The sequence below is a fragment of the Aulonocara sp. 'chitande type north' Nkhata Bay genome, linkage group LG6, assembly GCF_057382095.1.
Source record: "Aulonocara sp. 'chitande type north' Nkhata Bay isolate Kocher_YH1m ecotype deep benthic linkage group LG6, A_spYH_male_GT1.1, whole genome shotgun sequence".
NCBI classification, from domain to species: Eukaryota; Metazoa; Chordata; class Actinopteri; order Cichliformes; family Cichlidae; genus Aulonocara; species Aulonocara sp. 'chitande type north' Nkhata Bay.
In genome coordinates this window covers 5629775-5643455 of record NC_141349.1, presented here as the reverse complement: position 1 = coordinate 5643455, position 13681 = coordinate 5629775, and the positions used below count along the sequence as shown (strand labels likewise).

Genomic DNA, 13681 nt, shown 5'->3' with positions numbered 1-13681 from the left:
TAAATTCTGTCAAAATGAACTAGCCAGCACCATAATTTTTTTACTTCGATTTTCAGGGTGCGTTTGAATCCATATTTAGATCTGATGCATTTTCAAAGTGGTGCTTTAATTTTTTTGCACAGTGTAACTATTAACTATTTGTTCTAGTGTGATCTTTTTGATACCTACATCTCACTAGAGACTTGACATTTAGGCTTATTGTCCCGTGTGCAATCCTATTACAAAACAAGGAACAATTGCTGCTGCTGAATATTTCTCTGTTATTTTTAATACACACATACATATATTGTGTTCTTTTTTTTCTTAATTTGAAAAACCATATGCAAAATGCAAAGAGTTAATGTTACATAGCATAACATTACAGAAAAACTACTCCAAAGTTTAATTTAACAATTATTAGTTCTTATGACACCTTGCTTTTTATGAATAACTTCATGCTATCTGTACTTTGTAACATAAAGTGTAATCAGCTCAGTCAGTAACATTCCAGTATGTAAAGATATAATCATACAAAAGGAAGAAACTCTTCACTTAAAATGCCAAATAGAAAACTGTGGAGATGTGATTTAAATGAATGGGCAAGAACAGGAAAAGAATCAGAAATATTTCCATGTGGCTCTGACTCTGAATCAAATACATATATAGTAGACCGATGGCATTATGCAATATGTCAAATTTCACTAAAGATCGATGATATATCTTTTTGCTGGAGTGTTCTAACTAACTGCTAGAGTACTTTGACGTTAGATTGCACAGTTTTAAGTACCAGCTAAGCTTGACTGCCAGTTGCTAAATTGTTTGCTATGCCCTTTCTTAAAATATATATTGCCATGATATATATTTCAGAAGTACTGTCTTCCCAGCACTGCAAAGAACTTGAATCATTTTTGTGGAAGTGAATAAAAATTTCTTTTCCCCAAGAAGAGATGTGCTGTATTTGTTTTTTGCTTGTTTTTTGTTTGTTTGTTTTATTTATTTTTAAACACAAACAAAATAAACACAACGTGAAGCAGTTCACATTCTCAAAGAAAATGTACCCATGGTAACAATGGCAATAAATTCAAGAAGACAGCAAAACCATTTAGGTCCCCTAAGCCTTTTCAGCATCTTTTGTTTGTCCTTCAGTATTTTTAGTATAAGATCTGAAATTGAGCTCTCTTTACCTTATTTCTCTTTAATCTGTAGCATTTGGACTTTAGAGTGTTTTTGGCATTAGAAAACTGAGGTTAAGTAATATTTTTATTGTTAAAACAAAGCCAAATCCAAAACACTTCAGGCAGTGTGTAAAATGTAAACTACAGAATGCAGTTTAAACTGAGGAACTGGTCCATTTTAAGAAAAAATAGAGCTGCTAATCAGTCCTGGGTCTTCTTTGTCATGTTTTTTGGCTCATGATGGGCCAGATGTTTTCAGCTGCCAACAGGTCTGGAAGTAGGCAAACCAGTCCAACAACTTTTCTAATATGAAACCTTAGTGTTTTAGTGGATGCAGTATAGCGTTTAGCATTATCTTGCTGAATATCATGTATATGAATTATACATCTGAAAAAGGTGTAATCTGGATGGGCGCATATGTTATTCTAAAACTGTATATGGATTTTAGGATTGGTGGAGCCACCTACTCCCTTCTCTCAAAATAGATTACAATGTCATCTGCAAACACTATAATCCTATATTATATCCTATATTCCTGCCCAACCACATCTGTCAGGCTTTCCATCAGCAGTGCAAACATAAAGGAGCTCAGAGCAGATCACTGATGTTGTCCCACCCCCACATTGAACCCATCTGTAATTTCTCCCTCACACCTAAACACTGACTTTTTCTTTTCTTGGTACCCTAATATGTGCTTTCTCTAGACCCACAAAAATACAATGAAGCTCCTTCTGACCTTCTCTATACTTCTGCATCAACACTTTGACAGCAAACATTGCATCTGATCAGTGAGGAGCAATATAATGCCTACTGCAGCTCACTGATCATAACCTTTCTTCTTAACCCAGCTTTAACAGCTAGGTTTAAAAGTATGCTTCTTCTCCATTCTACATCCCAAATGTGTTCTCTTGGTCTGAGGTCAGGACTTCGTGCCAGTCAAATTCATTCACACCAAATCTGCTCATCCATGTCTTTATGGACCTTGCAGGTCCATGTTTGAACAGGAAGGGGCTATCTTCAAACATTTTCTGCAAAGTTGGGAGAATGAAGTTGTCCAAAATGTCTTGGTTAGAGATACTGGCCTAAATTACTGGATTGGATATCGGAGAGAAATAAAAAATGTAATCTGATCCATTAAATGTCACGAAAGCACCTCACAAAACTTGTGACATGGCGTAACTCGGCTCATAACCTTAGCATGTCGGAGCAGTATGGATCACGTGATAGAGCGGCTGTGGCGTGTGAGACCTGTCAGCGGTCTGGTTGAGCATTTGGAGCCTCGCTACCAACCCGGCATTTCATCTCCGATAAAGTTATCCCCGAGAGAAGTAAAGCAAGTGTGTAAGTTCATCTCTGAATGTTTGTAAAGTATTCCCACGTCAAGCTTAACAACCGATATATGGAGCGACTGCTTCTTCTCTCTCCCTCCCTCTCCTGCTGCTACTTCAATCATGAAACTGCTTAATGATCAGCTGATCTGCTTTTCTGTCGCGACTCCGTCTCTCTTGTTTGTTTATCGCCCACTTTGCACCAGAAAGAGGAAACCAGCGGATAAACAACAGCAGCATCTTTAACCTTGATAAGCTGTTGTTAGAATTTATTTAATATTACTTTCTACAGGGAGTGCAGAATTATTTGGCAAATGAGTATTTTGTCCACATCAACCTCTTCATGCATGTTGTCTTACTCCAAGCTGTATAGGCTCGAAAGCCTACTACCAATTAAGCATATTAGGTGATGTGCATCTCTGTAATGAGAAGGGGTGTGGTCTAATGACATCAACACCCTATATCAGGTGTGCATAATTATTAGGCAACGTCCTTTCCTTTGGCAAAATGGGTCAAAAGAAGGACTTGACAGGCTCAGAAAAGTCAAAAATAGTGAGATATCTTGCAGAGGGATGCAGCAGTCTCAAAATTGAAAAGCTTCTGAAGCGTGATCATCGAACAATCAAGCGTTTCTTTCAAAATAGTCAACAGGGTCGCAAGAAGCGTGTGGAAAAACCAAGGCGCAAAATAACTGCCCATGAACTGAGAAAAGTCAAGCGTGCAGCTGCCAAGATGCCACTTGCCACCAGTTTGGCCATATTTCAGAGCTGCAACATCACTGGAGTGCCCAAAAGCACAAGGTGTGCAATACTCAGAGACATGGCCAAGGTAAGAAAGGCTGAAAGACGACCACCACTGAACAAGACACACAAGCTGAAACGTCAAGACTGGGCCAAGAAATATCTCAAGACTGGTTTTTCTAAGGTTTTATGGACTGATGAAATGAGAGTGAGTCTTGATGGGCCAGATGGATGGGCCCGTGGCTGGATTGGTAAAGGGCAGAGAGCTCCAGTCCGACTCAGACGCCAGCAAGGTGGAGGTGGAGTACTGGTTTGGGCTGGTATCATCAAAGATGAGCTTGTGGGGCCTTTTCGGGTTGAGGATGGAGTCAAGCTCAACTCCCAGTCCTACTGCCAGTTTCTGGAAGACACCTTCTTCAAGCAGTGGTACAGGAAGAAGTCTGCATCCTTCAAGAAAAACATGATTTTCATGCAGGACAATGCTCCATCACACGCGTCCAAGTACTCCACAGCGTGGCTGGCAAGAAAGGGTATAAAAGAAGAAAAACTAGTGACATGGCCACCTTGTTCACCTGATCTGAACCCCATTGAGAACCTGTGGTCCATCATCAAATGTGAGATTTACAAGGAGGGAAAACAGTACACCTCTCTGAACAGTGTCTGGGAGGCTGTGGTTGCTGCTGCACGCAATGTTGATGGTGAACAGATCAAAACACTGACAGAATCCATGGATGGCAGGCTTTTGAGTGTCCTTGCAAAGAAAGGTGGCTATATTGGTCGCTGATTTGTTTTTGTTTTGTTTTTGAATGTCAGAAATGTATATTTGTGAATGTGGAGATGTTATATTGGTTTCACTGGTAAAAATAAATAATTGTAATGGGTATATATTTGTTTTTTGTTAAGTTGCCTAATAATTATGCACAGTAATAGTCACCTGCACACACAGATATCCCCCTAAAATAGCTAAAACTAAAAACAAACTAAAAACTACTTCCAAAAACATTCAGCTTTGATATTAATGAGTTTTTTGGGTTCATTGAGAACATGGTTATTGTTCAATAATAAAAATTATTCCTCCACCCTAGAGCTCCTCACTCAGCCCTTGTTATTTCACAAGCATCTCGTGTTCCTTTTCCTCATGTTGCCATCACTACATGTTGCTACACTATAGCCTTCTTCCTCTGGTCATCCACCATCACCATTTGTCCATTTGTAAAAGTCCCACAGGATGTTAGCTCGATCATTCTCAACTGCCCTAGGGAACGGGACTTCCGGGCCATGTTCTGTACAGATAATCCTGTGCCGAATGTGTTTCACTAAAGGATAATAAGTGAATGTCCACAATTTAAACTTTAATTGCAGGGGATTATACTAAAGCAATTTAGCAAATAGTAATAATGACAAAACAATAACCAAATCACTTAATCTATACTTATATAACTTACCTACTCTGAGCTAATGCTGATTTTGTTCTTATCTTTGGTGAAGAGAGGTTGGAGAGAGAATGAGCACAACCAGACCTAAAGTTGCACTTATCCCTTTGTTTCCAAGTAGATGATCATCTCCAAACAGCTGGCCATCCAGTGGAAGTATAATGTAAACCAAAATCCTTGTGAATTAACCACATAACATGGAAAAAATGAGATGCGATGGAAAGACAAAAATTACAAGATCAATTCACAGGTTCACAGATTGTGCTGCTGTTTTCACACTCGCATCCCTGCTGGAATTTTAACTTGAACCTCTTAGATCTAATCTTCTGAACTGCTCATCTCACAGAAGACAAAAAGGAAAGAACCCAAATCTCTATTACAGCCCACTTTTCTCCCCCCTCTCATGCTAGCCATCACATCTTCATATTTTGGTCATTCAGTCAAGCTGTTTACGTCTAATCATCCAGTGTCCACCCACACCCTATCTATCAGTCTCTGTTTATCCAACTTTAACACAAAGTTTAACCTTTAAAACCACTTTATTACATATTCTTTGTTATTTCTAGTATAGAGAGTTCACATCACATTTAAATATTCAGTCACACATGGATATAATTTATTCTGTTTCATTCAGTTTATGTAATTCAGATTTGTTTTTAGCACATTTTCACATGAACATTTATTGTAACATAATTCCTTTATAATTCAAATACAGAAGATAACACTTTCTTTTCATAATGTTTGTCAATCAACGTTTATTTATTTTTAAAATTTATTTTAGTCAACTTCTTTTATAAAATCATACATTTTGTGAGTCAGACATTCACTGAAATTAGTGGCTCCAGTGTGTCATGTTGACCCATCCTGCACCAAACACACATACATACACTCACACACACACACACACACACACACACACACACACACACACACACACACACACACACACCAAGGTCAGACTCTGTACAGGCTCTCAGTGAGGCCAGTTATTAGAATCACATTTATTGATTTATTATACTAGTTAACTTAAACATTTTTATTTTTATTTATTTTATTTCGATTCAACATGCCAGTATTGACCAATTGAACATATTTACATTTGCTGTGTTACAGTTTGATCAGTTTTAAGCGATTGCAGTAGTAAAACCTCATATAAATCCTGGTTCTGTGTTTAACAATTATTGTTCTGATTCAGGATTTTGTGTGACAACACAGTTATTGTCTTCCTGCATTCCTGGCTCATGTGCACACACGCACAATCACAGACACAATACTGAGCCATTAGAACATTTTCACTACTCAAACAACATTTCACATTTATATATAGATCTAACTAATTTTGATTTATTTTTGAGTAAGAATCCAAATGCCTTATTATTAGGACATACAGAAAAGCTCTGTTTTTGCACTTGGATCATTTTCAGTCACATAAGGCTGGATTTTAAGATCTATATCACAGCTAACGGAGGGTACTCCGTTAGCTGTGATATAGAGGTAGCCGGGCGTTGGGTGGGGATGGCTTCAGTCTCTTTTTGCCCTACGTAACACGGCAATATATATAGACACAGCTGCTATACAGCAATGTGAAAATACATAGTAACATATTTAAAGGCGCATGTAATGATTACGATAATAAAAAAAAGACAGAAGGAAATCATAATTATAATGTATATAATATAATTATTATAATAGTGTTTAGGCACTGCTTAATGCAATTAGAAATTAGTTATTGTAAAAATTCCCAGTGTGCATCTGTTATGTTAGAATTTGTGTCAGCCTCCTCGAGCGGAGGTTTATAATAACCTCATGTGCAGCAGTCGGCTGCTCTCGGTTCTCTCTCGTGCTTCATCGGCATTCCTGGGCAATTCAGTGCGCGCGCCCTCAAGTCCAGCTTCAGCAGCAGCACGCGCACCTCAGGCGACAGGATCGCGCATCTGCAGAGCCCGACACGTTTCTAAATAACACCGGAATAACGCCATGAGATTACATCGTCTTTGATGGAGGTGATGTTTTGGTAGGAACCTCTATCGTAAGATGCTGTGGTGTTGTGCGAGGATCCTGAACACCACAATGAAGCTGCTATTTTTGGTGGCACTCTTATGGCGCGGGGCATTGTGCGGATCTCCGAGCGTCCAGATTGGTAGGATTTTTATATCTGTCGTCGCCCGATCGTTGTCATCCTCACCTTTCCTGTTCCAGCGTGTATTAAAGCTCGTCTTTTACCCGTTCAAACCTTTCCTTTTCATTGTCTTTTCGTGTCTTCTTTATTGGCCCGTGGGCCTCTCTCATCTCCATCCTCTTTTTACTGCTGTCAGTAACGCCAGGCCTCGTGATTGCACGGCTGCTGCTGCTGCTGCAGTGTTCTAATTGAGTTAATACGTTCATCATTTAAATAGTAAACTAAATAGATCAAAAAATAAAAGGAATTATATGCGTCCCAAACGTCTTGCTAACAATGCAGCATTCCGTCAATCTGCAATTGCTCCTGTGTGCACAGAAGTCTTAATAGTGCTGTCATAGGGACAAGTGAAGATCTAAGCTCACTGAAACGCAGCACATGAGACTTATTTCCTGAACTGCATTTCTTGTTGGACCTATATCCATCAAGCCCTTAGTGGAAGTGGGTGATTTTCAGCATTTCATTAAAATGTTAGAATAAGCTATAATGAACATTACTGGTTGTTTGTGTAAAGTTTTCCATTATTACACTTAGTTAGCTTTCAAATCTACAGTATTTTATGCTATTCAGAGTTTTTCCTCCTCAGTCACATTACACTGCTTTTACATTTGAACTATAAATCTCATACTTTACACTTTACATACTTTATATTTACTTTACATACATGATGCAGTGCTGGAAAATCTTTTTTAAAAAATGTTTTTTAAATATCACAGCAGCCCTTTCTCTGTGGAGTAGGTATGTTTTTCCATCTGAACTTAAAATTTTGGTTCAGCTGGATTGTTTGGCTCGTATTTAGTAAGACAAGGTTGGAGTAGACTAAAACATACATTTATATTTTGAACAAATTTTAAATTATATTTGAAACTTTTATAAGACATTGTTGTACCAATTCTGTCTTCTGAGGACTGCATAAGTCTAAAAATGTAGCTTTTCACAAAAAGCTACTTCCACACCTTGGTTAAGGTTTATTAAAATTTATTAATGTAACTAAAATTCAGAAGGCTCGAATAACACGTTGCAAACAATAATTTCACTATGAGAGTATTGAAAATGTTATTGAAAATGTTACTTAAATATTTCTGGAAAATATGCAAACATTAGAAAAATATCTCTGTAATTTTTAAATTTCTGGCATTTTACAATATTATTTTTGCAAACATGAGCCTTTGGGTTAAAGGCTCATTCTTGTATCACTCTCTTCCACCCTAAAGAGGACTATGGATCACTAAGCATCACTCCAGTTCTTTTTGCCCTCAGCCCATGTAGTATGCTTCTGATGATGTCTGATTTAGGAGTGACATGGCATTAATAATGTGATAGCTATAGCAGGAGCGTGTCTAAAGAGGGGTGTTGGGTGGCAAAGATTTTGCCAAATAACTGATTTTGTGAGACACACTACTTAAAAAATGGTAAAACACTTAGGATCTATCAATATGTTAAACGTGTTAGCTCACCAATTCCGTTACTGGTAGTCCAGAAGTCCAGCTCCCAAAGACAACAACTAACTGTGGCCATCAAGAGGGCAGTAAATTATAGGATTAAGACTGGCACTTAATGACACTTAAAGACTATATGGAGGCAATGAAAGGTATTTTCCCCAAAGTTTTTCCATTTTACTATATGACGAATTAGTCCAGCATTTCAAAGTATAAATGCTTGCAAAGATATGAACTCAAACACTGCTGATTTTGTAGTCTGGCCATTTGACAATATTTACTCTAAACCTGCAAGGGGCTCTTAAATAGAAAAAAAATCAATTGTGAAATAAGACAAAATTATACATTTCTTAAGCAGAGGGTTTGCTGACCTATCTATAATGGGCAGCTTATCTGCCACATCAAGACAGTTCCACAAAGTCTCCAGATGCTACTGCTGATATGGGTCTGTGAATGCAATCAGGCAGAAGAGAAGTATCTTTGGGCTGATTAAGGAATGGGAGCTTTAGAAAAATGATTATATATTCTAACCTAACGGAGACAGAGAAGCAGACATTATATATGTATACTTCAAAGGATTTATATTTCATGTGCTATGATGAAAACACATGAAATATCAATAGTAATTTAAAAAAAATTATTAATTTAAAGGGGAAGGAAGAAGAAGAAGAAGAAGAAGTAAAAAATACTTAAAAATCTACCAAACTGTGCTGGTGCTTCCCATAGACTAAATTGTGTTTATTCATAGGCATGAAGTCCATTTCCTTATTTAACATCAAGCAAGTAATTTATATACTTAGCAATGAATAACATGGCCCCTAGAATAATAATGTAGTCTTGCAAGACCCAGCTGCTGTGTCCACATGACAGAATTGGTAGTCTGATGCTAATAAGACACAAACCCTAAATACCTCAGCTTAACACCTAACCCCTTAACCCAACTCTAACCACAATGCCACGGCTGCCAGAGGTAAGGCGAGATCAGAGAAAGGGTATGATAACCGTCTGAATAAATGCTGAGCATAAAAGTTGAATGAAAATATAATTTTCTTAATTTTCATGTTTAAGAATTTCAGGTTATTACCTTATTACCTTCCCTGGATTTTTAAAATATTTTAACTAGTGAAATCTCAGATATTGTAATGTATTTCTTTCAAATTATAGATCTAAATTAAGAAAGGGAAATATAAATGTCATACTTTTATCTTTAATTGTTTTTAAGGTATATTCAAGAATGGCCTCAGATTCCAATGTGCCAAAATGGCCTGAAAACTATGATATATGAAGGTAAAAGCACATATGTTCAAACTTTGAACCAAAAGATTAACATTTTTAAGCAAATCACAGATAGTGAATCAGAAAATGTTCTAAAAATGTATATATTTGAAACATTAAAACAACACAGCTTTATACCAACTTTGAACCAACTTCCACAGGTTGGATATTACAACCTCAAAAGCAGTCTCTTTATTTTCTGTAATGTGACCAGAGGCACCACCTGCAAACTGAACCCCAAGATGCTCTCTGATGCTTTCATGAGAGTGGGAATGTGTTTGACTACTACATAGAAAGAACTTAGGCACAGGAAAAAGTGACTGCATGAATGTGTGAATGCACCATGTTGTATAAAGCTTGTTGAGTACTCAAGTACAGTAGAAAAGCACTATACAAGAACAGTGCATTTACCAATCCTACTTTATGACTAGCCTATGTAAAGACGTCACACATTACCTTATAGAGGACTCCGTGCAAATCCTTGAAGCAGCATTCTGGACAGTAATTGAGGTATGACAGCATGTATGAACATTTCCATTTCACCTGAAGTTCTGGAATGCATGACTTGATGCCAGAGACAATCGTTCTAGTAGACAAACTACACAAAGTGTAGTGGAAATATTTGTATAAAGCTACTTAAAGACGCGCCCTTATTCCCACATGATCACCACTGCAGGAACCTCTGCATGTTTGATTTGGCACATTTTTATGCCAGATGCCTGTGTTGATGCAACCCGAGGGATTTGTCACCTCCCGGGATATAACAGGGGATTGTTCACTTTGTAGGCAAATGTGTAAACAATTACACTGTGGAGCCATAATTTAAAACATAATATTTCAGAAATATAGTATATTCTATACAATTTGTAGATTATAGTGTAGAATATCAGGTATGTGTACACATACAAGTAATTTAGCTTGTGTCCTTAACAGAGTAGACAAACAGACAATAGCAACATGACACAGAAAATAAAGCATATTTATATTTATATGTGCAGAGTGCAGATTCATCCATTCATTCTCTTCTGCTTATCCTTATGAGGGCCAAAGCCTATCCCAGCAACCATTGGACGAGAGGCGGGGTACCACTCTGGACAGGTTGCCAGTCTGTTGCAGACCTAAGACATAGATACAGACAAAAATTCACACTGTCATTCACACCTATGTGCAATTTAGAATCACCAGTTTACCTAATACCTCTAACTGCATGCAGCATACCCGGACAGAACCCACACAAACACGGGTAAAACATGAAAACTCCACATAGAAAGGCCCCGGCCACATAGTGGAGATGAAATCCAAGCCTTCTTGCTGTAAAGCAACAGTGCTAATCACTGTGCCACAGGTATATAATGAAATAAAATCATGAAATAAATGAGGTATGGATAACTGTCAATTATGTATACAGTATGTATTTCCAGATTTGTGAATATCCAGCCCTACATTTACTGTCACATTTGCACATATTGCCAATTTACAATCACCTGTTAAAATAATCCTGCTAAGTGGGGACTGTGGCACAACAGCTGAGTAACCACAGAGAACACGCACAGACATCCAAACTCCATACAGACAGCTAGATGGGCATGAGCTAATCACCACCAACACTAACATATCCTCCTTTCTTGTGTCCAGTAGGCTAGTTTATGTGTGTTTATTCTTAGATGGAGTCAGTTATGTCTTAAGTTTAAAAAAAATTTCTAGCCTTTGTTGTCTGGCAGCTTTTGCAATCAGAATTATGATCTGAATGCAGCGTGGTAACAAACACATTTTCTTTTCCAAGATGAGCTCTATAAATTCTCTCTTGGCTACTCTTGTTCATGTGCTTCTTTTACATGTTAAGTTGTTAATTTCTATGAACATTATTTCTGTTATTACAGTACATGTGTAACATAACAATGTCAAAGCTGAAAAGTAGGAGAGAGAGAAAAAAAGGGCAGAAAATATATAAAAAGATAAAGAGAACAGAGAAGCAATAAATCGCCAAAAGCTGCAAGTTTAAGAAAAAAAACATACAAGAAAACAATCACAAACAGCACCCGGAAGAGAAAAACAAATCAACCGTCTTGTGTTGTGTGTGTGTGTGTGTGTGTGTATGTTTATGTGTATGCATAAGGTTCCTGGCTCCAGAATTGTCTGTGCAGTGGGTGCATATGTTTGAGTGTATAATGCCCACTTGGAACATGTATAGTGTGTTCTATGGAGAGGTTTGTGTAAGTTGTAAGTTGGGACTTGCAACATTTTGATCGTATTTAAGCATATGTGTGTCCAGGTAACCTTAATGGAGAAATCTCGCTCCCATTTGTCAGCTGGGCCCTATTTCAGGAAGCCGGTTTAGAAAACTCAGAGTGAAAAACGATACTCAGGGTTGAGTAACCCCGAACTGTCCAACTCGGAATATTCGGTTTCAGAAAGGCTGATAACAATTAGTTCAATCAACGCGGAGTTGCTTTAACCCCAAGTTAAGCGCGCGCACGAGGATACATAAAGCCCTGATTAGTGGAGCACAGATTAAGCGAGTCACCATGGAGACGGAGGGAAAGAAGGCGCGGTCAATGTATTTTACAGGCCGAAATTCTGATGGCAGCATATGCCGATAACATGCAAATTTTGCGGGAAAAAAGTAACGCAGCCTCAGCTGCAAAAGAAAGAGAGCATGCATGGCAAAACAAAGCCGACAGAGTCAATGCGTGAGTGTTAATTTAAACATTGATCTAGGGATTTCCACCCATTTAACACGTTATTTTATTATATTTTATTTTATTTTTTAATTCATACATTTTATTTTGTGATGTGATGTGAGCGCAGGTGCAACCCAACAGGCCCCAAACGTTCCTGGCAGCAAGTAAAAATGAAATATAAAAATATAGTCCAAACAGGTAAGGTGTAATTGTATTATGAGCCATAGTGCTTGGTCTGTTTGTCCGATGTAAATCAATTGCAGTTAGAGGCTACATTAATTTTCTTTCTGTAAGCACTTATTGAAATTATCTGAGCACATTACAAGTACATATTTGCTTACTCTGTATGCTCAAATGTGACCCGTTATAGCCAACGGAAAAAAAAAGTGGAGGCCCGAAAAACAGGTGGGGGTCCTCCACCACCACCACTCACAGAGGCTGAGCAGTTGGCTTCCACATTTGTGATAATGTTGGCAGCATCACATATGATCTTCACAGTGCAGAGAACACAAATTAGCATCCATTACTATAATGAAATAATTTGTTAGTTTGAAATGCTACAGGGAACTATGTACCTGCACATTAATGCTGTGGAAAGACGTCCTGTTCACATAGTCTCCTTCATTTACTGAAGGAGCAATGATTGGAATGTGAGTGCCATCTACAGTGGGGCAAAAAAGTATTTAGTCAGCCACCGATTGTGCAAGTTCCCCCACCTAAAATGATGACAGAGGTCAGTAATTTGCACCAGAGGTACACTTCAACTGTGAGAGACAGAATGTGAAAAAAAAAATCCATGAATCCACATGGTAGGATTTGTAAAGAATTTATTCGTAAATCAGGGTGGAAAATAAGTATTTGGTCAATAACAACAATACAACTCAATACTTTGTAACATAACCTTTGTTGGCAATAACAGAGGTCAAACGTTTACTATAGGTCTTTACCAGGTTTGCACACACAGTAGCTGGTATTTTGGCCCATTCCTCCATGCAGATCTTCTCGAGAGCAGTGATGTTTTGGGGCTGTCGCCGAGCAACACGGACTTTCAACTCCCGCCACAGATTTTCTATGGGGTTGAGGTCTGGAGACTGGCTAGGCCACTCCAGGACTTTCAAATGCTTCTTACGGAGCCACTCCTTTGTTGCCCGGGCGGTGTGTTTTGGATCATTGTCATGTTGGAAGACCCAGCCTCGTTTCATCTTCAAAGTTCTCACTGATGGAAGGAGGTTTTGGCTCAAAATCTCACGATACATGGCCCCATTCATTCTGTCCTTAACACGGATCAGTCGTCCTGTCCCCTTGGCAGAAAAACAGCCCCATAGCATGATGTTTCCACCCCCATGCTTCACAGTAGGTATGGTGTTCTTGGGATGCAACTCAGTATTCTTCTTCCTCCAAACACGACGAGTTGAGTTTATACCAAAAAGTTCTACTTTGGTTTCATCTGAC

General features: G+C 38.2%; 1 protein-coding gene across 5 annotated transcripts in view; it reads left to right on the top strand.

Annotated features, from left to right (window-relative positions):
• Positions 1-6551: 6551 nt before the first annotated feature.
• LOC147327118 (glutamate receptor 2-like) overlaps positions 6552-13681 on the top strand; it is a 113385-nt gene continuing 106255 nt past the window's right edge. For all 5 annotated transcript variants that reach the window (XR_015129797.1, XM_086294749.1, XM_086294748.1 and 2 more), the window contains exon 1: positions 6552-6795. Coding sequence is in view for 4 of the 5 variants with exons in the window: in XM_086294749.1 (XP_086150875.1) it covers positions 6690-6795 (106 nt within the window). In the remaining variant the exon portion in view is untranslated. The remainder of the gene's footprint in view (positions 6796-13681) is intronic.